This window comes from Notamacropus eugenii, chromosome 1 (genome assembly GCF_028372415.1).
Source record: "Notamacropus eugenii isolate mMacEug1 chromosome 1, mMacEug1.pri_v2, whole genome shotgun sequence".
Classification (NCBI taxonomy): domain Eukaryota; kingdom Metazoa; phylum Chordata; class Mammalia; order Diprotodontia; family Macropodidae; genus Notamacropus; species Notamacropus eugenii.
In genome coordinates this window covers 713,249,482-713,275,573 of record NC_092872.1, presented here as the reverse complement: position 1 = coordinate 713,275,573, position 26,092 = coordinate 713,249,482, and the positions used below count along the sequence as shown (strand labels likewise).

The window sequence follows — 26,092 nt, the reverse complement described above, 5'->3', positions numbered from 1 at the left end:
CTGACCTACGCTGAGCAAAATCACCACTCTTACAAGGAGAGGAATTAGGTAGCTCAAAATGAGGTAGCCTGAATCCTTCGTATTATAATTACTTGTCATTATTTCTACAACTAGTCACCAAATGTCTAGGAAATAGAGATTGTGGTACTGAACATAAAATGCCTCACACGCAATTTAACTGTGCCTATTTGCGTGAAATTCTCATGGAAGGGAGAATAATCAACATATGCTTCCCATCTGGCTTTTTTCAGTAACATTAGTCATGATATCAATACTTTTTCATACTATAGCCCTTGGGTTAAGTAATGGTGTGATTATTCCCAGGACAGGAGCACTGGGCAAGGAAGTAAACATACTTACTAATGAGGGGATGCATCTTAGAGCTAAAGGACTCTTTAGGCTCTTAAGAGAACTTAGAAAAAAACCAAACACCTTTATCTACAACTAAGTTCATCTCAACAATATTTGTTTTTCATTTCTTAATTCATAAGCCAAGGTTAGGCTTTTTTTTGAGAATTACTCTCACTCTCTCTTGCAAGATTCCAGTATGCCTCATTCCTAAAGGATAATCAGTTTTTCTCCTTAAGGGATCATTAAGTGCTACATAAGCAACAAAACTCTAAGAACCTAAAGTTAGATCATGACAGGTAAACGAAGGTAAATACCTATGAGATAAAATAAATGTAAGTGCATTATCAATTGGGACCCGAATCCAATTTTTCTGAAGGAACATTTCCCACATTTAACCATAAACAGAATCATGTGCAATTTCAGAGGAAAATTAGTCCTTAATGGCTAGATAGCCTTTCAGTTCTTTCAGCTTTTTCTTAAGCATATTTATGTGCATGCTGATAAAACTAATTAATATTTCAATGATCAAACAATGAAATGCATGCAAGTGGAATAAGTGCCCAAATTCTAAGCAATTAGTATGTTAAGAGGTAACAGACTGTCAGAATAGGCTGGAGCCAGGCAATGTCGACAGCTAGAAAATGCACTCATGTGATCTAATAAATATCATGTGACAGTAACACACTTCTAGCATCCCTCTACCATCCCTCTGGGAAATGACCCCAAAGAGGGCCTAGTTATTTGTTCAAGTGCTTTTTAAGTCAGTTACAAAATGAATAATTAAGCTCCTTTTTACTATGATGTTATCCAAATTTCTAAAGACGCAGACCGTGCTGGAGGTTATTCCCTCATGCGTACCACTGAACTGGTCCAAATGAGGAGTTAGCTCGCTACCATTGCCATGGTAACTGAACATTTCCAAGCTAAAACAGGATCCATCTCACATCATCCCTTTTCAAAAGTTAAATTTTGGTCCGTTTCATTTAGTCTTCCGTGTTGGATAAGTTTACTAAGAGGTTGTTAAATCAATCCTCCTTGAAGCCAGACCAGGTACTTATTTTGCATAAATGGACTAATAAATATAAAAATATATTAAGAGAAAATGAATATGTGAGCAGTTCACTGATGCTAATAATGACACACTGGATAGAAATGAACAGAGGCTCTACAAGGCAATCACTTCTACTATTTCATAAGAAGCAAACGCTCTAGAAAACAATGACATTAACTGACTACAGGGCAGATGTCTGGCTTCTTAGTTTGCATCAATAAAAAAGTCATACGTATTCAAACATGAACTCTGTGCAGAAAATATTCCGTTTGCAAACATACTGGCCAGTCTGCAAAGCGAAAGGTAATAACAATGACAGCACCAGGCTATAACTGAGTTACAAGTAAAAGTGTTAAGTCTGTGCTGAATTCCAATGTCAGCTGGTAATCTTGACCAAATTTAATATTCTCTGCCATCATCTGGCATTAGATTCCCCATTTGTTAAACGAAGATAATACGGATTTGCACTAACTACCTTTTCTCTCTCCCCAGGTTGTAAAAGTCAAATGAAAATATAAATGGAAGCCCCTTGCACCACTGTAAATGTGAGCTCTTGTTATTTCTTTAACAAGCCTGCATAAAGGGGCTACAGGCTACAGAGCACTGAACATTAAGAGGTTATATTTCAGACCGAGTTCTACAGCTTCCACAGACTGCAACTCAGAATGCTGGGCCACCTTTCCATAGTTCTCTATCTACTGAATTAGCAGAAGCTGAGTCTGGAGCTGCAGGGACCTCCTGGTTATTCTCTCAGGATCTCAAGTCTTCTGAGGTCTTACTTAATTCTGTACTGCATTATGGAGGCTTGGAAGACTGCTTCCCAACTCCAAATCACAGGGGTAGCTACCTCCAATAATCAATCTACAGAAGCCATTATGATTCAGTCTTATAATTCAACAACAGGATAGCTATATAAAGTTCAGAGATTTGCCTAGATGACTCCACGGGACAAAATATTTACATATAATATCTTGCTACAAAAAGAGAGGCCAGTTTTTACATGTAATTGGGGAAAAAGAAAATACTAAATGAGAGGCCAAGCTTTTAAAGAAGGCTGTATAATGGCCAAAAAATCTGGAAAGTCAGAAAGGCAAGAGCTGTGTTCTGCAGGGGACCTCTGACTACTGATGGCTGCCTTGCATCTTTCCACCCGTATTGAATAGTTTGAGTTCTTGCAAGGTGACTAAGCAATTTTCAATGCGCCTCTACAGCGCTTTGGCAGATAAGAAATTAAACATTCCATATTTTCTTCGTAATTGGTATTCCCCCTTAATATTTTCTCCCATCACTTTGCACTTCTGCCCTCCTGGCCATCAGAACAAAGCATGGGTTCCTTACTAGATCCCCAGGCTCACACAGCAATGACTGTCAGCATTTCATGGGGAGTAGGTCACTGAAGTCACATACCTTGCATTGCTCCAGTCTCATTCTGACAGGCCTAAATATAGAATATTTCTAACGTTTGGTAAAAGATCCTATGATTTTTGGAACAACACATTAGTGGTAGGAAGTGCTCCTCACCACAGGGATTCAGAGTCAAGGGGAAGACAGATATGAGAAGACAAGACAAACTGAAAGACATGTGCCAATTACTGTGATAACCAGCTGAGCCCCGATCAGCCATTGTATGCATGTGGAATTGGAATTCACATAATTATGGGGAGGAGAGAAATGGAGCAGGTATTGGGAGAGGGAGGATTGGTGAAAAACCACTGAATAATGACCAAAAGCCAGCTCACAATTGTACCACCAGATTGAAGCATGTCATTGTCACCTGAGGTAACAGTGATGCCACTAAATGGGTTAAATGTAAAAACATGAAGCCCAAGAATAAGCCGCCAACTGCTTCATAGTAATCCCAATTAACCCTGTACAATCCGCAAAATGGGCCACAACCCAGACTCTTTTCCAGGCTCCTTCAGAATTGTGGAAATGTGGTAGCCAGGTTGGCTCAGCCAGGCTGGCTCAGTGATGGTGGCTGCAGCAGGGATTCTCGCCGACAACAGCTAGCATTAGGGAGATTCACTCCACCAGGGCTGCTGGTGTCAACTTTCTATGTGAAAATGAATAGGCGTTATTCTTCCATTTTTCTGTACATAGACACTCATAAACACACACAGACACAATCTATTACATTCTGTGTAATAGTATTACAATCTAATCCATTGAGGTGTGTGTGGATTGGCCTGAGAGCCAGCAGGAGCTAGCTCAAATTTCACTTCGGAGGGGAGGTGGAGGCATACTGGCTGTGTGACCTCTCAGTGCCCCAAGCAAGTCTCTAAGATGGAAGCTGAGAACAGATGCTGATATGCATGGGTAAAGGCGTTTCCTCATCAGAAACTCCCCACACTAATGAAATCACAGGCCCAGACGAAAACACACACACACACGCACGCACACACACACACATGCACACACACACACATGCACACACACACACACATGCACACACAACACCCCCAAGACCTTCCTCATCTATCCTGGGCACAACTTTCATCAATTTCAAGGGGTGGGAGAGAAGGCCAGAAAAGATAGATGGTCAACAGGAATGAATTTGTTTTAAAAGATTGTCTTAAAAGAATAAAGATTTTGTTATAAGTGATGAATGAAAAAAAATTCTTCTACTGAAAACTCCCTAAGGAATCAACTGTGATATATAGCTAGTGCCAGGCTGGGGGTGCAAATATGACTCTCCCTTTCTGAAAGGAGTAAAGCTGTTGAGAGAGGGACAGACTGGCCAACACCTCTCACACCTTCCTCTGGCTTCCTCCACCTCAAAAGTGGCTTATTTTGAATCTCTCAGAAATAGCATGCATTCAAAGTGAAATCATAGTTAGCTAAAATGTTCCAATGAGGGGTCATTTCCAAGACACCCAGAATTGAGACCCATTTTCAAAAGTCCATTCATGGTGTCTCCCAGCATCCCCACTGATACCCTTTGTGCCCCAATCCCCATTCCCCACCCCACCAAAGTGAAAACAAGTTCACTATCACTCATTCAGAAAGCTACCCAGCCTGTTGTTTGGGTTTCTCAAAGCCAGACAGGCGGCATTTTATTCTTGGGCCCTCAGATAGGAGACAGGGTTAGTTAAGGAGAGTATTAGCACAGCGCACAGTACCGGGAAGTCGTTAATTGCTTGTATGGACCAACGTCGCCGGGCAGAGCGAGGAGACATCTGTGTAAGAAAACGTTACACCCAAGAGGAGGGAAGAAAAACACCAAGAAAATTAAAAAGGAAAAATATAGAGTAAAATGAAACTTCTCCACAAATCTGATGGATCAGAAAGCACTGTGATTTACTATAAAATCACAACTGTACTTGTTGAAAAATAAAAACCTAAGCATTCACAGTACTTTGTTCTTTCACCACCCCACTCCCATCCCAATTCCAAACATAATAATGTCAGTTACAACCCTTATCAGTCAAGACTGCATATACAGTTTTGCGAGGCTAGGAGACCATCCACAGAGCCCAAAGAGATGAGGATTCTGACCAAAGATCTGTGCAGCTTGAAAGGTCTAAAGAACTCACAGTTCCAAGACATATAAAGATGCGTGGCTAGACCTCTAACTAGGTGGAAAAAGGAGGACTAAAAGAAGAGTCTTCATTACTGAAATGGAGAAGCTCATTCACAGAACTGACATATCCGAGGGTCATAAGCTACACACTTAGGGGATCAACACCAGGGGAATATTGGCAAGAATCAAAGAGGGGTGGAGGAAACAAGAAGTTGCAGACACAGCAGGACTCTGCTGGACATCTGGGCTAACAATGTGGCCCATTGACCATGAAATGGGGTAAATAACTACTGATGGGAAACAGAGACAGTCTTGCTGAATGAGAGCTCCCAGTGGAGAGGAGGTGGAAAAGTCAGAGACTAGGAAGAATCATGAAAGCTTAAGACCTCACCTACACCTACATGTCTGTTGTTGTTCAGCCATTTCAATCATGTCTGACTCTCTGGGACCCCACTTGGGCTTTCTTGGCAAAGATGCTGGAGTGGTCTGCCATTTCCTTCTCCAACTTATTTTACAGATGAGCAACTGAGGTAATCATGTTAAGTATCTTGCCCAGGATCCCACAGCTAGTAAGAGAACTGAACTCAGGAAGATGAGTCTTCCTGGTTCCAGGTCCGGTGCTCTATCCACTGCGCCACCTCACTGGCCCCCTGCACCCAGATGTATCATTTCTGGCAACACCTCAGCAGCACCCCCAGCAGCTTGGAAAAGCAATTTAAAGACTTGAGAGTCCCTTCTGTTTTCTATCTCTCTATTAGCACTTTCCCAGACTATGAATTTGGTCTTAATCAAAAGACCATTGTGTTGTCTAGAACAACACAAGTCAATACTTACACACAAGCACATCCAACCCAAAGCCACCAAGGGCAGTGAGCAGTCACCAGCTCACCAGCTTGTGAGCTTGATCCCCAAAGACTAGGTTCTCTTCCCTTCACAAAACTTCATTCTGCAATGGCATTAGTCTTTATTCTGATTCATTCAAAGGGGTCAAAGGGAAAATCTACAAGAAAGTAAAAATGCACAGAGAAAGCCCAGGCTATAAAAGTCAAATGGGGGAGGGAGGTTGTTGAATTAGACCTCAAAGAGATTCTCACAAAAAGGCCAAATGAAGGGGAGGAAGGATCAGGAAATCTCTTCTGCAGATGAAAACAGCAATGATCCCCAAGAGATGGCATCAGTGGCCTGGGGTCATGTCGCTATTTAATTTCTTAGACTTGGATGTTAAACAACAACAACATTTCTAAGCCCAGCCCTGGTTAAAGGCAATCAGGAAGATGCCCTCTCCATGTTCACCCACTTCCCAGAGAAGCATGGCTGTAAGTCCAGAGATTCCTAACAGCTTCAGGCCTTCAACGTAATCACAGAGGGTCAGTGAGTATCCTCAAGAGCCCAGGAGCCCTGGCACAAGTTCAAATGAGTTTTGTACCAAGAAATCCACTGAAATGGGAAGTGGCCTGGTTTTCCTTGAAAACACAAGAACCATTAGAGCTTAACTTAAAAACAGACCTGCTACCTAGTTAGCATTTCTAAGTTTTCACAGCTACACAGCCTTTAAAGCTCTATAATTGTTTTTATCAACAAGATGTTTGTGTCCCACTTGAACTTTATGACATTCTAGCCCTGAAGACCAGGCAGGGAAAAAAAACTGCGAAGTGAAATCTGGTCCAAAACGTATCTGCTCCGATATGACTTGAGACCACTCCTCACTTGGTCTCTATCTTGCCATCATAATTACTTCCTGACACAGTGTGCTTCTGCCCCCACAGAAGCCTCCTTCACACAAGAACAAAACAAAACAGGCAAAACTGCCCAGCACAGCAATCAAGATGAGCGGCATAGATGCCTCCACTCAGGCCACTCCCCGTATCCTAGCAGAAAGGAAAGATAAAAACACTATGTCTTAGGAACATCAAGGTCTGGAGCCTTTAGATTCACCAACATAACAGATTAGCAATAGGAAAAATCTGAGGCTAACCCACTCTATACAAAGTAATAAGATAGTTCACAAAATGAATGGAAATGAGGGAGGTTATATGGGGAGTGAAGAAAGTGGGCTATCCCAAAACAAAACAAAGAAATATAGACAGGTCATTAAAATAAGAGAAGAGCCAAATCAGTGATCTGTATGAAAAGTCGTGGCCTTGAGTGAGATTATAAAATGCTGTTGTTGTCAGCTGAGTTCCTCAGGGAACAAAAAACAAGAGAAAGTTGACAAAAGCCCAAGTCCACTGGTTCTGAAACTTACCCGTTCCTTATAGTAGAAGGAGCTGATCGAGACCTGCTCCTTCTCACTCCGAGTGGGGCTCCCACTATACAAGCGTAGGTTACCAGGAGCTTCTGTGCGGATTTTCATTGGTGTGATCAAACCACTGTGATAGGCAGACAAGGCTGACAGGGATCTGTAATTAAAGATATAGCATTGTTGGAACAAGGGGGGGGGGGGGGGGGGAGATAGAGAGAGAGAGAGAGAGAGAAGAGAGAGAGACACAGAGAGAGAGAGAGAGACACAGAGACAGGGAGAGGAGAGAGAGAGAGAGAGAGAGAGAGAGAGAGAGAGAGAGAGAGAGAGAGAGAGAGAGAGAGAGAGAGAGAGACAGAAAAGTACAACTCTAAGCAGTGCAAAAGAATCTGTGTGCTGTCTCAGTGACCTTGTGACATGTGAATATAGTTTCAGAGGTATCTGGTATCATTCCCAAGCTGCTGAAATGAAAAAGTTCTCCTAACTTAAGATGTGATCTGATTTAACCATTGCTTTTACTAAGCTTCTCCTTCTACATTCTGGCAGTGAACTAACATGGGAAAGGTCAGTTTGTCGGTAGAAACAATGGTGGCTGACTCCTTCCTGAAGAGGAGAGATAAACTGAGTTCATCACAGAAATTCCTTCATGCCACTGCACCCAAGTCAGTAGTATACTCCTGGTAGCTCCTATTGACAGTCCAACTGCTTTGGGTCTTATAAGCACAGACCTCTTGTGCAGCTTTCCAAACACACCTAGGAGTAGGTTCTGTTGGAGAAACTGCCCGATGCATTGTCATGGGTCTTGTGAAATACACCAGGTAACCTGAGGAAAGGAGATATCAAACAAATCAGCTGACATCACTGAAGTTGAACATGGAAAACCATTAAGTAAAGCACTGATCCCACACACCCTCACCATGCTAGAAAACAAAAGCTACAGTTCTGGTGAATTTTCTATTGCTATATCCACAAGAGCCATAATTCAGGACTGGGAACTGGCCAGTTTAAACACTGACAGACAACTGGGAAACATTCTGAGTTCTCATATAACAGAAAATGAATAATTCTAGGTGAGTAATGATGAAACTAAAAATTTCACCAGTTCAAAACAGACCTAAAACCATGAGAAGGATGTTGGTGGAAAACGAGTTGGCTTGAAATGTTTCTTGAACCCCTGCTTCAAGGACACCTGTCTAAGATGTGGGACAAAACCATCATATGATCCATTCTTGTGTTCCTCTGGTTATTAGGCTATTGCATATTTAAGGCCTTCTGCAGACAGTCTAAAATACTTCTACAAGCACTCTGGACAACCCCCTCTCCCAGAGGATGGGGCTCTTAGCCCTGCATTCTGTGAGTATCTTACAAATAACCAAAAATCTTCCTGAATTACTTTTGCCAAATGGAATTATAACACAGGTGTGCCCTTCACCTTCAGGAATCACTGCAGAATACAGAGTAAGTTCAATATAAGAAATAAGCACAGCTACCATGCGTTGTCTGTCCTCTGCTCTGCACCTCCAAAATCCATTCCAATTAATGACTTAGAAGTCAATTAGATTTTTAAAAGACAATTCTCAGAATGAGCACCTCACACACATTCTCAGTCTTTTAAATTCCTAATGAATAACTTTCTGGTGCTTTCTCTAAAGACTCTTAGAATCAGAATCAGTTACAAAATTCAGAATCCAATGCCAATCTCTGTGGAGGAGTCAGGTGGTACAGTCAAGCAGATGCACACTGGATGACTGGTCCTAATTGGACACTTTGGACATGCCAGACCACAAAGGAACAAACCTGCTCCACAGAACCTGGCTCCTGAGGTCCGAGGAAAGGGGATGTTGGCATCTTGGTAGGATCCATAGGCACTGGTCACCCGGGCAAAAGTGGGTAAGGGTGGAGTGACAGCGTTTGGGAGAGCATAGGGATTGCTGGATGTGCTGTCTTCTTGGTTCTGAAATATAGACCTATACGTTAATTTATTTGGTAAAAGTCCCTTAAAGACTGTGAATTACACACCTACTGTTTAAGTGGGCATCAGCTCATCAGGAAGATGCTGGTGCCAGGGTACTCTTCTTACCACAAAGGATTCAAGGCAGGAGACAAGCTGGCGCAAGCAGGGCTCCAAACAACTCTGGTTACGCTTCACTTTCTGCAGGGAGGTATCTTTCAGAATCTGAAAAAGCACCAAGAATCCAGAAGTAAGTATTCACGGACCCTTCACTGGGGTTCTTTCTGAATAAAGGAGTCCCTGGCCATGGCTATCCAGATTTAGTTAAAGACCTCCAGTGATGGGGAGCTCTCTACTTCCTGACACAGGCCATGCTACTTTTGGTTAGTTCTGGTTGCCAGAGCCTCGATGAGCTTCTCGGCACCTTCCCTATGGTCCTACTCCCAGCTCTGCTCTCTTGGGGCCAAGAAGACCAAATCTTGAGGCAGCTATAGTGCAGTGGATAGAGCCCCTGGCCTGGAGTCAGGCCCAAACACTGACTAGCTGGGTGACTCTGGGTATGTCAATTAACCTCTGTTGGCCTCAGTTTCCTCACCTGTAAAATGGGAATGATAACAGTACCTACCTCGCAGGGCTGTTGGGAGGATCAAATGAGATCATATTTGTAAAGCACTTAGCACAGTGCCTGACATATACAGCGAGGTTTATACTATAACAAGTGTAAATTTTAGCTATTATCATCATTTTAACACCACTTCTACCTGATATGGAAGCTCTTCATACACGTCATGGCCCTTCTTTAGACTCTACACCCCAAGTTTATTCCGCCCATTCTCATATGGTATGATCTCAACAATTTCCATCACCCTGGCTGCCCTCCTCAGGAGCTTCACCAGCCTGTCAATGCCCCTCCTAAAGCGTGGGGCCCAGAACTGTCTGACTGGACAAGCATAGCACAGTAGGCCTGTCACTGCCTAGTCCAGAAGACCAGGCCTCTATGAACGTAGCCAAAGAGCGCAAGAGCTCTCTGCCATATTGTTAACTTACTAATATTCAAACTCCCAGAACAATTATTATGTGCTTAGCCACACCTCCTCTGTCTTATACCTGGGAAACTGATTTTTGAACAAATAAGACTTTACATTTATCTCAAATATCATCTTATGAAACATAGCCCACCATTATAGCTGCATGCTATTTTTGAGTGTTAGTTCTGCACTTCCTAAAAGAACACCAGCCTATTCCCGTCGGCAGTGCTGTGATATGTCTCCTCGTCTCCATGACCTGTGACAGATCCCAGAAGCTCAGCCATAGTCTCTGCCCCTTCTTCCAGGACCCTGTGATGCCAGTGATAGGGGCCCATTACTGAAATTCTTCACAGGCAACCTGAGGCTCTCTCTCTATTCATCTTTGCTTTTGTCTCCTTACTCTTCTCTACTCCAACCTCATTCTTCTGGCAGATAGAAACAATCAGAAAGGAGTGATTTTCAGGTATCCTTTCACCCAACCAAACTGGTTTATGACCTGATCTAATTTCCCACTTTTTCCTAATGCAGCCTAACCCCTGACTCCCCATTTCCATTTTTCTTTTTTTTTTTTAATGTTTAACAATCACTGCCATACAATTGAGATTTTATCCCCCCCACTACCCCCCTCCCTCCCCATGACTGCATACAATTCTGTATAGATTCTACATATACTTTCCTATTGAGTATATTTTCACTATAGTCATGCTATGTAGTCAGACTAAAATAAATGAAAGAAATCGTATAACAAATCAGAACATGATACACAAACACATACACATACACAAACATGATCTGCTACATTTTGTGAGTGACTTCCATATTTCTTTCTCTGAGTGTGGAAGGCATTTTGCCTTGAGAACCACCTTTGGGATATTTTTTTTTTTTATAAGAAGTTTTTGTGTTATTACAAAAATCCAAGTCTACCAGAAAAAACTCTCACACACTGTGGTCGTTGCTGTGCACAAAGTTCTCCTGGTTCTGCTCCTTTCACTCAGCATCAGGTCATATAAGTCCTTCCAGGCCTCTCTGAAGTCTTCTTGTTCATCATTTCTTATGGCACAATAGTACTCCATTACATTCATATACCATAATTTATTCAGCCATTCCCCAATTGATGGACATCCCCTTGACTTCCAGGAGTGCTGCTATAAATATTTTTGTACATGTGGGACCCTTTCCCATTTTTATGATCTCTTGGGGATATAGTCCTAGTAGCAATATTGCTGGGTCAAAGGGTATGCACATTTTTGTAGCCCTTTGGGCATAGTTCCAAATTGCTCTCCAGAATGGTTGGATGTGCTCGCAGCTCCACCAACAATGAATTAGTGTTCCAACTCTCCCACATCCTCTCCAGCATTTATCATTTTCTTGTTCTGTCATGTTTGCCAATCTTATAGGTGTGATGTGGTACCTCAGAGTTGTTTTGATTTGCATCTCTCTAACCAATAGTGATTTAGAGCATTTTTTCAATGATTATAGATAGTTTTAATTTCTTCCTCTGAAAATTCCCTGTTCATATCCTTTGACCATTTATCAATTGGGGAATGACTTGTATGATTATACATTTGGGTCAGTTCTCTATATTATATATTCTAGAAATGAGGCCTTTATCCCTGAGCTTAGCTGTAAAAATTCTTTCCCAATTTACTACATCCCTCCGGATTTTGGTTGCATTGGGTTTGGTTGTGCAAAAACTTCTCAGTTTAATGTAATCAAAGTTATCCATTTTGCATTTCATAATGCTTTCTATCTCTCCTTTAGTAAAGAATTCTTCCCTTCTCCATAGATCTGATAAATACACTATTCCTTGCTTCTCCAGTTTATTCATGGTATCAATCTTTATACCTAAATCATGTACCCATTTGGACTTTATTCTTGTGTACAGTGTCAGGTATGGGTCTATGCCTAATTTCTGCCACACTGTTATCCAGTTTTCCCAGCAATTTTTGTCAAACAATGAGTTCTTATCCCAGAAGCTGGGGTCCTTGGGTTTATCAAACAGAAGGTTGCTATATTCCTTGCCTACTGCATCTTGAGTGCCAAGTCTATTCCACTTGTCTACCTCTCTGTTTCTTAGCCAATACCAAGTGGTTTTGATAATTGCTGCTTTATAGTAGAGTTTGAGGTCTGGTAGCGCTAGGCCACCTTCCCAAGCATTTCTTTTCATTAGTCTCTTTGATATTCTGGACCTTTTGTTTTTCCAAATGAATTTTGATATTATTTTATCCAGCTCTAGAAAGTAATTGTCTGATAGTTTAATTGGTATGGCACTAAATAAGTATATTAATTTGGGTAGAATTGTCATTTTTATTATATTAGCACGACCTACCCATGAGCAACTAATGTTTTTCCACTTACTTAAATCTGACTTTATTTGTGCAAAAAGTGTCTTGTAATTAATTGTGTTCATATAATCCCTGGGTTTGTTTTGGCAGGTAGACTCCTAAGTATTTTATACTGTCTACCCTAGCTTTAAATGGGATTTCTCTTTCTATCTCTTGCTGTTGGACTTTGTTGCTAATATATAGGAATGCAGAAGATTTGTGTGGGTTTATTTTGTACCCTGCAACTTTGCCAAAGTTGTTTATTAATTCAAGTAATTTTTTACTTGAATCTCTGGGATTCTCTAGGTAAATCATCATATCATCTGCAAAGAGTGATAACTTCGTTTCTTCTTTGGCTATTCTTATTCCTTGAATATCTTTATCTTGTCTAATTGCTACAGCTAACATTTCTAGTACCATATTGAATAATAGTGGTGATAATGGACAACCTTGTTTCACCCCTGATCTTACTGGGAATGCATCTAGCTTATCCCCATTGCATATAATGCTTGCTGAAGGTTTTAGATAGATACTGCTTATTATTTTATGGAAAGTTCCCTTTATTCCTACGTTCTCCAGTGTTTTTAGTAGGAATGGGTGTTGTATTTTGTCAAAAGCTTTTTCTGCATCTATTGAGATAATCATGTGGTTTTTGTTAGCTTTGTTGTTGATGTGATCGATAATGCTAATAGTTTTCCTAATATTGAACCAGCCCTGTAGTCCTGGTATGAATCCTACCTGATCATAATGTATTAATCTCATGATAAGATGCTGTATTCGTTTTGCTAAAATCTTATTTAAAATTTTTGCATCTATATTCATTAGGGAAATTGGTCTATAATTTTCTTTCTCTGTTTTGTCTCTTCCTGGTTTGGGTATCAAAACCATATTTGTATCATAGAAAGAATTTGGGAGGACTCCTTCTTCCCCAATTTTCAAAAATAGTGTATGTAGAATTGGAATTAACTGTTCTTTAAGTGTTTGATAGAATTCACTTGTGAATCCATCTGGCCCTGGAGATTTTTTCCTAGGGAGTTCATTGATGGCTTGTTCAATTTCTTTTTCTGAGATGGGGTTGTTTAAGTATTCAACTTCCTCTTCTGTTAATCTGGGCAATTTGTATTTTTTAAAATATTCATCCATCTCATTTAGATTATCGAATCTGTGGGCATAATGTTGGGCAAAGTAGTTTCTAATTATTGTTTTAATTTCCTCCTCATTGGAGGTGAGTTCACCCCTTTCATTTTTAATATTAGTAATTTGATTTTCTTCTTTCTTTTTTTTAATCAGGTTGACCAAAGGTTTATCAATTTTATTAGGTTTTTCATAAAACCAACTATTGGTTTTATTTATTAATTCAATAGTTTTCTTAATTTCAATTTTATTAATCTCTCCTTTGGTTTTCAGTATTTCTAATTTGGTATTTACTTGGGGATTTTCAATTTGTTCTTTTTCTAGCTTTTTCAACTGCAAGCCTAAGTCATTGATCTCCTCTTTCTCTATTTTATTTATGTAAGCATTCAAAGATATAAAACTTCCCCTAATAACTGCTTTTGCAGTATCCCATAAGTTTTGGTATGTTGTCTCACTATTGTCATTCTCTTGAATGAAATTGTTGATTGTTTCTATGATTTCTTCTTTAACCCAACCCTTCTTTAGAATTAGATTATTTAGTTTTCAATTGATTTTTGGTTTCTCTTTCCATGGCCTCTTATTACATGTAATTTTTAATGCATTATGATCTGAAAAGGATGCATTGATTATCTCTACCTTTCTGCACTGGATTGTGAGATTTTTATGTCCTAGTACATGGTCAATTTTTGTAAATGTTCCATGTACCGCTGAGAAAAAGGTATATTCCTTTCTATTCCCATTTAATTTTCTCCAAAGATCTATCATATCTACCTTATCCAGAGTTTTATTTACCTCCTTAACCTCTTTCTTGTTCATTTTGAGGTTGGATTTATCGAGTTCAGAGAGGGGGAGGTTGAGGTCCCCCACTAGTATAGTTTTGCTATCAATTTCTTCCTTCAACTCCCCCAACCTCTCCTCTAAGAATCTGGATGCTATACCACTTGGAGCATACATGTTTAGTAATGATATTGCTTCATTGTCTATGGTGCCTTTTAGCAGGATATAGTTTCCATCCTTATCCGTTTTGATTAGATCTATTTCTGCTTTTGCTTTGTCTGAGATTAGGATTGCTACTCCTGCCTTTCTTACATGAGCTGAAGCACAATATATTCTGCTCCATCCTTTGACCTTTATCCTATGTGTATCCCCCCGTTTCAAATGTGTTTCTTGTAAGCAGCATATTGTTGGATTATGGCTTTTAATCCATTCTGCTATCCGTCTCCGTTTAATGGGAGAGTTCATTCCATTCACATTCACCGTTATGATTACAATCTGTGTATTTCCCTCCAACCTCTTTCCCACCATTTGTGCTTTTAGCTCTCCCGTCTCCCTTCCCCTCCTCAATAGTATTCACTTTTCTCCCCCTCCTCCTGCAGCCTTCCCCTCCTTCTTGTAGCCCCCCTCCCTTTTACTCCCCTTTACTCTTATTGCTTCTTTCCTCCCTTTTAGCCACCCTCCCCTTTCTTCCCCCTTCCCCTCCTACTACCTATAGAGCTAGTTAGGATTATCTACTTAAGATTATTGTTCCCTCCTTTGAACAAATCAGATGAGAGTACCTCTCAAACAATGCTCATCTCCCTCCCCTCCTTCCCTCTACTATAGTTTTGTACTTCTTCCTGTGATATAATTTGCCATTTTCTGCTTCCCCCTTTTCACACCTCCTATTACAATCCCTTCTCATACTTAAATCATATTTTTGACATGACATCATTTACTTTATGCCCGTTCCCTCTACATATATCCCTTTTATCATAATAGCTTCACAGTTCTCAAGATTAACAGGTATCATCTTCCCTTATAGGGAGGTAAACAGTTTGCCCTAATTGAGTAGCAAGTTTTTGTTTTTGTTTTTTCCCCTCTGTTTACCTTTTTATGATTCTCTGGAGACCTGCATTTGAAGATCAAATTGTCTATTGAGTTCTGGTGTTTTGGTCCGGAAGCTCTGGAAATCCCTTATTTCGTTGAATGACTTTCTCCTTGCCTGAAATGTTATGCTGAACTTTGCTGGGTAGTTGATCCTTGGTTGAAGTCCCAACTCCTTTGCCTTACGGAATATTGAGTTCCAATTCTTTCAATCTTTTAATGTAGAAGCTGCAAGGTCCTGTGTGATCCTGACTGTGTGTCCTTGATATTTGAATTGTTTCTTTCTAGCTGCTTGTAGTATTTTCTCCTTCACTTGATAGCTCTGGAATTTGGCAACTATATTTCTTGGGGTTTTGAGTTTGGGATCCCTTTCGGGAGGGGAACGGTGGATTCTTTCGATGACTATTTTGCCCTTTGAGTCTAGTACTTCTGGGCACTTTTCCTTGATGATTTCCTGGAAGATATTGTCCAGACTCTTTTCTTCATCATGGGTTTCTGGCAGGCCAATAATTCTTAAATTTTCTCTCCTGGATCTATTTTCCAGGTCAGTTGTTTTTCCAGTTAAATATTTTACATTTTCTTCTATCTTTTCATTCTTTAGATTTTGTTTGACTGACTCTTGTTGCCTCATTGAGTCATTAGTTTCTACTTGCCCAATTCTAATCTTCATCGTATTGTTTTCTTCAGTTAGCTTTTGCATCTCCTTTTCCATCTGACCAATTTTTCCCTTTAAGGAGCTATTTTCTCCATTTAATTTTTGTACTTCTTTTTCCATTCGACCAATTTTCCCAGTTAGGTTTTGGGTTTCCTTTTCCATCTGATCAATTTTCCCAATTAGATTTTGGGTTTCCTTTTCCGTTTGATTAACTCTTCCTTTTAGGGAATTATTCTCTCTAGTTAATTTTTGAACTTCCTTTTCCATTTGTTCAATTTTCCTTTTCAGAGTGATGTTCTCATCAGTGAATTCTTTTTTTATAATTTTAAAATCATTGGCCAGTTTTTCTTTTATATCCTTCTTCAGATGTTCCAGGTAATCTAGTTGTGCCTGCGAGAAATTCATAGTCCCATCTGAGGTTTCAGATGGAAGTACAGTCTCAGCTCTGACCTCTTTGGTGTTTGTGTTTTGGTCCTTATCCCCATAGAAAGATTCTATGGTTTTTTCACTTTTCGTCTGCTTTTTCCGATTCATGATGTTGGCTGAGTGTTGTAGCTTCTGGTTCTTTCAGTCAGAAGGTACAGATCTTTAAGTTGAGCTGATGTGTGTCTAGGCTAAAAGCAGGCTTATTTTTTTGTTTCTCAGATCAACCCTGGAGTTAGCTTGTTAGGTGTGTGGGAGGGGTGGTCTGGTCTCAGGAGATCTCCTCAGCTGACCTGAGGCAAAGGCAAGGTCAGGGGATGGTGATCCCAGCTTCCCTATTGTCTTCCCTTTTCCCCTGGAGGGCTGGGGCACGCCTAGAAGCTAATGCGTGTTCCCGCCCCTCCTGGGGCTTGTCTCCCGGCTCTGAGGCTTGCCTGGGTCTCAGTGCGAATTTTCTCTGCCCTGGGTCGTCTGTCCCTCCAGATCGCCTCCGCCACAGTAAGAAGAATCCCCCTTTGCTATTTTTCTAGCCTCTGGTGTTATGAGACTATTTGCCCCCTTCTGCTGTTCCTGCTGATCCAGGATTTATCTGGGGAAGAATTTTATGGTTCTTTCACGGTCATCAGGGGGGAGGAGAGAGCATTTACTGATCACTCCGCCATCCTGGCTCCCGGAAGTTCAAGTAGGTGACTTACCGAAGTTTAGTCTTCAGGCTGAAGGTTTCAAGGGCTGCTGCGCTGATATCTGGTGCTCAGCAGCTCTCACCGGCTCGGTTTGGCCTGTCTCCTGCTCCGCTGGTTTCGCCCGCCACTCTCGAGCTTCTCAGGTCCCTTCCGCTCTGCTGCGCTGACCGCGCTGCGCGGTGCGCTGGGGGCTTACCCCCGTGGAACAGATCCTTCCCGTGGACCTTCCAGTCCAACCTGGGCTCCGAATCTGTCAAAGTCTGTCACCCACTGGATTGTACACCTCCAAAGTCTGGTCAGATTCTCCTTTCAGAGATATCCAGAGGAGTTTGTCCAGGAGCTTAGGTGAGTCGTTGCTTTCACTCCACCATCTTGGCTCCGCCCCCCCCATTTCCATTTTTCTTGCAGGCCAACACTCCCTCCCACCCCCTGCCCCCAGCCTCATAGCTCATTCTGAGCTTTCCTGCTTCTCACACAATTCCTACAGAAGGAGCCTTTAGCAGCCCTTGTTTTCATCCTCTAGATACGGCTTTGTTACCTGTGGCCCACAGGCCCAGGCCCTGGCCTCACATGGGCTGGAAAGATCGGGGAATGGCCCTAAAAGATAATTTTGTTTTGGATTGCCCCTACCCAGAACTTCTATTGGGAAAATCTCCAAATATAGTTCATATCTAGGTCTCCACAGATATGGGCAAAAGTGAGTCCACAGCTCCCACACAAGCACCTAAGATAAAAAAAATTGAAGCTTTTACTGGGTGTAGGAGAGCTTTTGTTTCACCCCACAGAAACCCAAAAGACTCAGAGGAGTCCATTAAAAAATGCAGAAAATCAGGGCCACAACAGTTCGCCAGCCATCAATACCATTCTCTACCTTCTCTGACGAGTCCTCCTTTTCCATCTCGGTCCTAAAATCCTCCAGATTTAGCACTGACTCAGGCTTTGCAATGCAAAGGGCAACTCAATTTGGGAGTTGTCAGGAGGGTAATTCCCCCAATGTTCCAGCAAATTCTTCATTTCACAGGTACTGATGTGGTTCCTTCCTCCCCCTCCTACCACACACCCCTAACCTGTAGCTTCACCCTGTGGTTTAGACTTATCCTGAAAAGGGAACACACTAAAGTTCCTAAGTAGACAAAGTCTGACAGTCCAGTGAACGACCTGGCACTCTGGGAAACTCTTGCAGAGCACAAGGTACAGGTCCTTGGTTCTGCCATATCATAGTTCCTTGCTGCTTCTCCTCTTAGCCCTGGGCTGTGGGAACCTTTCTTCTTTGCAAGAAGCACACTGATCAGGACATTCCTCTTTTCTTGACCAAAGACCTCATATCCAAATTCTTAAAGGTCACCCCTAATGCTAGTGCTGTTTAAGGAGTCCCCCTTCTCTCACTACAAGGGGAGATGCTGGGATTAGGCTGTCCAGGAAAATCTTGTGTTCTGTGGTCACAACATTTAGCACAGGTTAAATTTAAGAAATGCTTGTTGACTCTACTAGGGTTCATGAATGGTATTGCCCAGAACTCCCCTTCATGGACAAACAATTATTTACTTCTGCTGTGAGACTCTTGGAAGGACTGGGTGGGAAGGGAAGGAGAACAAGAACTGTAAGGTATACTCAAGAGTTTCATTCAGCTAACAATCCAGGAGGCAAAGAACAGAACACTTCTACTTCTTAACCTGCAGATGTTAAGTGGCTGCATCTCTTAAGCTGTACACTGTGGCAGACAAATCCAAGCATCTGCTCTTTCAAAAGATACCCACCTTCAGGAGTTTTGCTTTCATGGTAGATGTAATAGTTGTTGGGTTAATAAACTGGAAAGAAGGTGCAGCATTATTCGGGTACTGGGCCGGGAACTTCACCAGCACTTTGACTCGGTGGTTACTGCAGTGAACAGACACTGTGCAACTTCTATCAACAGCATCCATCTGTAAGAGGCAGATGAACTGCTTCTGAATCAGATCTCAAAGGGCCCTTACAACGTATAGAAACAGAGTTAAACAGAGCCCTGAAATGTAGGCTCTCCCTGAAATCAGAGAGCTAGATGATTTAGCCAACAGCCCCAAAGTAGATTTATTTTATGTTTATAAAAGCACCTTTGTCTGATAAGCTCAAGGTGTTTTAATGTCATTGAAAATTTATTTCACCCCAATTTCATGTAAGAGAACATGACATAATATACTTATTTTCAAGTGAGGAACACATGACATGAAGGTCATTTGGGAAGAAAAGTCAGATCTCTTTATTCTCAAGCAATGCCCTAGATGTCTGCACTATTTCTCTGCAGCTGAATAACTGAATAGTTAAGGAAGGATTCCTCCAGCACCAACACTGCCTGCTAGACAGGACAGAGAGGTCAGTGAACTCCTAATGGTCTTTCATCTGTTCCCCTTAATCCTAAGGATATCCTGTGTTAATGCTCCCTCCTTACGTGAGGGAGATCCTGATTCTCTGAGGCTTAGGGTTCATTAATAGCACCTGCCAAAAAAGTCAGATGGGAGGAAGGGAAGGGACGAGAATAATCAGTGATCACACTGCCGATAAACCTTGGTCAATGGGACTCTGCCTAGGTTGTCAAGTGGGACTGTGTGAGGAGGAATCCAGAGGGCTAAAAGCTCCTCCATACTAACTAGTTAAGTGGATGTGACAATTCATCTCGCTTTTCTGGGCCTCAGCTTCTCCAAATGCAAAATGGAAGGATCTGACTCTCTGATACATAATCTCTAAGGTCTTTTTCAGCTCTAAAAATGCAAAGGCACTAAGGTATCATTCTAGCTTCAGTTTAAGAGTTAAGTAAGGGGTGACCCTTTTTTACTTAGTTTAGTTCCACCTAAGTTGTGGGTCCTCTAGGGAACAAAGAAGAAAACTACTCGTGCTTCAAAGTACCTGATCAACCCAAATCATCTGGGCATCCCCACCTGGAATATTCCTTCCTGCTGCTGCCCACGTTAAAGGGTCAAGTTCCTTAAATTGCTCCTACCTCAACATTAACATTCCGGATCTGCACGTTGATCAGGGAGAATTCTTGTTGTAGTGTCTGGGGTAACCCCAGCTGTTCTGATTTCTTCCCCACCAGGAGGTTGTTAGGGGAGTCTTCCTTTGGAGCTGGCAGGAGACAGAGAAGGCTACTTGTTGAAAATCACTTTTGGAAATGTGTCAGAGACATCAGCTCCGAGTAAGTGTAATTTCCCAGCATCTGACTAAAGTGAAGAACAGAAGTCTCTAAACTCAACTGAGACTTGAGACAATTAAGACGCTCCAATCTTCCAGAAGGGGCCTCTTCTGAGGTCAACAAGAACTAGGCACGATTAGTCCAGGCCACTGTTCGTGGTGTGGCCCCAAGAGACAACTATGGAAAAGAACCATGCTAGTCTGTGGGCACTAATCCTTCAGGATTCCTTCTCTCCCCACTAGTGACAGTGATTTCTGTCTTATTATGGGGCATAAAGGACACGGTGCTGCCTGGAAGATGCCCCCATTTCAAAGGAGAGCAGACATAGGTGACCAGAGAGTCCACCCTTCAGACATTCTTTACAGCCTCTTAACCTTCTTAATGTCCTAGACACCTTAAAAACACTAAAGTCAGGGAGCCTAGGTTAAGAGACGAGGTAAGATGAAGAAAAGTAAAGTGTCTCCAGGTGGCACTAGGAATTATCCGGAATGTGACAGTAACTGCTACTGAAGAAAAATTGAAATCCTTGTCATTTTTATTATTGCCTCCACATACAGCATAAATAGAAGATGAATAAGCACTTTCAGGTTATAAACAAGCTGCAAATACTGAATGGCAAACATGAGCTAGTTTGAGTTTCAAAAAGTAACTGAAGAATTTACAAATTAAAACTGGAAAGCAATATTAAGAAGTCAAATTTCCCAAACTAGAATTCTACATAGAAGAAAGAAACTGAATACCCTCCTTAACAACAGTCTGGAAAATGAGGAAGTTAAACAAGATGGCATTTAAGGTCCCTCCCAGATCTAAATCCCATGATTTTGAATTTTTCAAGTCTTCTCAGAAAGGGACTCCCTCAACATCCCAAAATTCTTAATTAAGGGAAAAAGTCTTCTTCAATTCCCTGGCTCCCAAACTTCTGCCAAAGTTGCTTCTGCATCTATAAGATATACTCCTTCATTGTCTAACTCCATGGTGCCAACATTCCAAGGTGCTACTTAGCTCTGTTACCGCATTGATGACAAACCCTGGGAGGGTCATGTCACCGAAAGCACACAACCGTCAGATTACCTTCCTCCTCCCCATGGCCTGAGCTAGGTTGGTGATCTGAATCTTGGGTATGGAGGATCTTCTCTGGTTCTGGTAGAAGAGAAATACTCTCAATGAACTCATCAACACCATCCAGGATATCATTTGCACAGAGCTGAAACAAAAAGATGCATGCATACTTCCTTAACCAAAGTCTATGGGTATCAGGTCTATTATAATCTACACAGCAGAAAGGAGAAAACAATCTGTCTGGCTGAGATTATATGGAAGCAGGTGGCCACAGTAAACACATATTAGCAGTTAGGCACTGACAGCATGATCAATTGTGCCCAACTCCATCTTTCCCTGTTAAAGACATTGGGCAAGAAAGATGGCTAGATTAGAATATAAAGAGCATCTTCACGGTTGATGCACAGCTCCAAAAAAGTCTTTTCGGTTCCAGAGGCTTATTCAATTGGGAAAGAAAATACAAACCTCCATGTAAATTTGGAAGTATATGGAACATACTTTGAATGAATGAAAAAGCATTCATTAAGCACTGACCATGTATGTGCCAGGCAGTGAGCTACTTTCTGAGAAGATGGACTCTGGGGATCAGAAGAGAGGATGCAATGCTGAGATTCTTAGACTAAAAAAGCTGGGGAAGCTGGCACTACACATGAAATAGGACTACAGAGACCCAAAGACTCAGGAGCAGAAGCTACTGGATGCGCTGAAAAATGGAGAGCCAAAGCAACCAACTTCCTCACACTCACACTGTAATGTTAAGATGATCATTCAGGAGCTGCCAGGGCTCTCTGGAATTTTTCGGACACAACAGATTCCCTTCTGGCCATTTGGTATCTTGTTAGGGTACCTCACACTGTCTCACAAATCAGAATGAGAACCGAGCAAGAAAAAAAGGACTTTAAAAAGGCTGCAAATGGTAGGAGCACTCTGGACAACTGAGGGGTTGCCACTCTACAGATACCTAACATTTTAGATTTCTCCAAGGACATATTCTCCTGGGTCTGGCCTCGCTATACACCACAGATCAGTCAACCAAATGACAAGTTTTTAATCAAGAATCTTTGAATCATCTTCTGACCTGCAAAAATATAAGCTCTAGAATTTGTTTTTAAAAGGTTCTAGGATAAGACGTATACAATTCATTCAATATCATTCAAAGCATTTAATACCTACCCTCTGCAGCTGTGAATCCACTCGCCACATCCGCAAGGTTTGGTCCCGGGACCAGGTGACCAGTTGGTAATCCTTGGACCCTAGAAATCACCAAATGAGGAAACAAGAAACACCTTATGTTTGTGAAAATGAATGTTAAAAGTTAAATTAAAAAAAAAAAAAAGAAACACCTTATGGATTTAGCATCAATTTCAATAAACTGGGACAATTCTCTGTGGCCATCAGAGACTCCATAAAATGAGGCACTAGGATTTAACAACCTCATACACCCAAATGCACTTTCAGTTTTACAGAAATGCTTGGCCTTACATGATTGGTGTATCCTGAAAAGCTGTATCAATATTTACAAATAAAATGAATGATTTAGGTAGTCCATTAAAGGAATCTTATGGTGAATGATTTAGGTAATCTATTAAAGGAATCTTACAGTGAATCTTATGAATCAAGTTATTAAGTCCTTCTATAAGGAAATAACCAACCATTCTGTCTATTTGAAAAGTATGGATTTTCACAGACTGTATTTGCTTAAATTAAATCCACCACCTATTCTAAAATGGCAATGAGTCTGTTCAAAATGCTCTCTTCAAGTAATTTGGAACTATGCCCAAAGGGATATAAAAATGTGCATACCTTTTAACCCAGCAATATTGCCTGTAGGGCTGTATCCCAAAGAGATCACAAAAATGGAAAAAGGACCCACATACACAAAAATATTTGTATCAGCTCTTTTAGTGGTGGCAAAGAACTGGAAATCGAGGGAATGCCCATCATTTGGGGAATGGCTGAACAAGTTGTGGTATATGATGTAACGTAATACTACTGTCCTATAAGAAATGACGAACAGCCAGACTTCAGAAATACCTGGGGGGACTCATATGAACTGATGCCGAATGAGGTGAACAGAACCAGGGCAACACTGCACACAGTGACAGCCACAGTGTGCGAGAACTGTTTACAACAGACTTAGCCCTTCACAGCAACGCAAGGACCTAAAACATTTCCAAAGGACTCGATGCAAAATGCCATCCACATCCAGCGAAAGAACTATAGAGCTGGAACTCGGAATGAACATTTTCTATTTTGTTATGTTTTGTTTTGGTTTCTTCCATTTGTTTTAATTCTTCTATGCACCATGACAAAGGTGAAAATGTGTTTAATAAGAATGTATGTGTAGAACCCATATAAGATTGTATGCCACTGTGGGAAGGGAGGGGAGAAAAATTAAAACTTACGGAAGTGATTATTGAAAATTGAAAACAAATTAATTATTAAAAAAATTATTAACAAATACTTAATTATTAACAAAAATATGCTCTCTCCAAATGCCTAATAAGCAGGACATATTTTAGAGGCATTAAATAATGGCTGATGACTCCTTCAACTGTGGCATCAGACGGCAGTAAGACCAAGTTACTCCTGGTACCAAAAGAAAGGCAGAAGAGATGCAGGAGAAACAGAGTGGGAAAATGGGAGCAGAGAATGAGTTCTGTCTTTAAAAAAAAAAATCACCACAGCTAGAAGGTATCATTCATCACTTCCATCTCTGTGACTCACTGGCGGATGCCAAGGTAAACAAGGGGACCTGAATTACCACGAGGAGTGCTCTCTGCAGTCTCTCCAACCCAACCCTGAAGAGCTGCTGCCATTGGTGGGGACTCCCCTTCTCTATGCTATGGCCAAGTCTAGGTGCGTCTGAAGTCATGCCTATGCTTTCTGGCTTCATGTTCCTAGCAGCAAGAGCAGAGTTTGCATGGGAGAGGGAGTAAGAAAATGAGCATGAGGGCTAGCTAGGTGGTGCAGTGGATAGAGCACCAGCCCTGGAGTCAAGAGGACCTGAGTTCAAATCTGGCCTCTGACACTTACTAGCTGTGTGAATCAGGGCAAGTCACTTAACCCCGATTGACAAGAAAAGAAAGAAAAGAAAATTAGCATGCAGACTACAAGTGAAGACAGTTCAGACACTGTCAACCAAGTTCTGGCAAGCTGCTGTCTGTCACTCTTCCTAGGAATGTCTAGGTATTTTATCACTTTTATTTCAGGGTAGCTCAAGGACACAGGTGAAGACCAAGGATTTTATAGGGAGGGGTGGGGGTCCTCACTCAGACCTATCTGCTGAGATACACCATTTCTAATGACATAGGCAGGGACTAAGTGTGGACAAGCACAGGGCATGAAGTTCCCAGCAAATGGCAGAGGAGTAGAGGATGCTAGCAAGAGAAGTCACATCTAGAACAGATAGGCTGCCACAAGTGCCTAGAGATGTTTTTTAGAACATCACAAATGATGATCTAGAAAAGCTCACGGGTTTCCAAAAGCACATGAAGATCAAAACCCAACTCCCTGAATCCCAGTTCTAGTACTACTTGTTTTTCAAACTCTAGGCAAGCTAGATTATCTACCGGTGCCTCAGTTTCACTTCTATCAAATGGGAACAACTACCAAAAAACCACTGTTGTTAAATCAAATGTTTAGAAGCTACAGCACTAGGCAAAGTCTAAACAACAATGGGATAAAAGAAAAAAGAAGTGGTTTATTTTACACACTGAGTTACTGGAGGAGGTAAGAAGCAAGTTTTCTGCTTGCCATGTAGTTAGGACTGCCCCTAACCTCAGTGTGAGGAGGGAAGTGCCCAGTGGACTTCCAACCCCATGGTAGCACTAGAGCAAATGTCTGCTTGGGTCCAACCTCAAAATCAAGGAGGAAAGAAAGGAAGAATATTGGCTAGCAGTCAAAACCAGCATAACTCCTTTTTCTAACTACCAAGTAAAGTAAGGGTTCCATAGACAGAGTCCCTTCTTTTCAATGACCAGGTCTAACTCCACTACTTGAATCATTTATATGTTCATTCAATAAGCAATCAGCTTGGATAGGCTGTATGTTAAAAGGAACAGAGAGACGGCTTTGGAATCTGGCTTAGCTGTCCCATCTCTGGCACGTATGGGCTGTGAAATGGGGATGAGTCACTAAGAACCTCTCAGCACTCTAGGATAGTCCCTAAGATAACACTCCCAAACCCTACTGGGAGAAGGAGCTTCTCACCAAAAAGCTCCCCACACCAATGAAATTACAGGGCTGGACACCAAAAACCAAGCAAACGTTCAACTTAACTTTCTCTCTGCTTTGATTCATGATCATAATTGACTAGTTCCATTGGCAAATGAGCTTCCTAAGAAAGCATTCTGGAGGCCTTTGCCCCACCATTCACTTACCTTCCTTTTGTTTCCTCCATTGAAATTCCAGCACTACATCATCATGCCCCACAAAAGTGTGCACTGGTGTGTTCAAGTCAAAGATATTCCAGAGAAGGAGGCTATTTTCCCTCCGAAGCTGAGGAACCATCACAGTCACTAACCCATTGCTGAAAGGCTTAGAGGAAGAAAATGAGAAAGTATGTTTATTGGAGACAGAGGCCTAGTTCATCAAATCTTTTCTCACTAATGAATTAGATAAAGAAAGCACCCAACCTAATCAG

The 26,092-nt window shown here is 41.5% G+C and overlaps 1 protein-coding gene across 9 annotated transcripts in view; it reads right to left on the bottom strand.

Annotated features, from left to right (window-relative positions):
* WDR59 (WD repeat domain 59) overlaps positions 1 to 26,092 on the bottom strand; it is a 73,933-nt gene that overhangs the window by 10,396 nt on the left and 37,445 nt on the right. For 3 of the 9 annotated variants that reach the window (XR_011972949.1, XM_072636546.1, XM_072636549.1), the window contains 10 exons: positions 25,830 to 25,986; positions 22,621 to 22,700; positions 21,460 to 21,592; positions 20,197 to 20,321; positions 18,980 to 19,144; positions 9,242 to 9,337; positions 8,959 to 9,115; positions 7,915 to 7,984; positions 7,168 to 7,321; positions 4,522 to 4,578 (listed from right to left, as the gene is read on the bottom strand). Coding sequence is in view for 4 of the 9 variants with exons in the window: in XM_072636546.1 (XP_072492647.1) it covers positions 4,522 to 4,578; positions 7,168 to 7,321; positions 7,915 to 7,984; positions 8,959 to 9,115; positions 9,242 to 9,337; positions 18,980 to 19,144; positions 20,197 to 20,321; positions 21,460 to 21,592; positions 22,621 to 22,700; positions 25,830 to 25,986 (1,194 nt within the window). In the remaining 5 variants the exon portion in view is untranslated. Of the gene's footprint in view, positions 1 to 4,521; positions 4,579 to 7,167; positions 7,322 to 7,716; positions 7,985 to 8,958; positions 9,116 to 9,241; positions 9,338 to 18,979; positions 19,145 to 20,196; positions 20,322 to 21,459; positions 21,593 to 22,620; positions 22,701 to 25,829; positions 25,987 to 26,092 lie in introns of those variants that run through there. The other 6 variants (XR_011972950.1, XM_072636548.1, XM_072636547.1 and 3 more) reach the window with 4 other exon arrangements.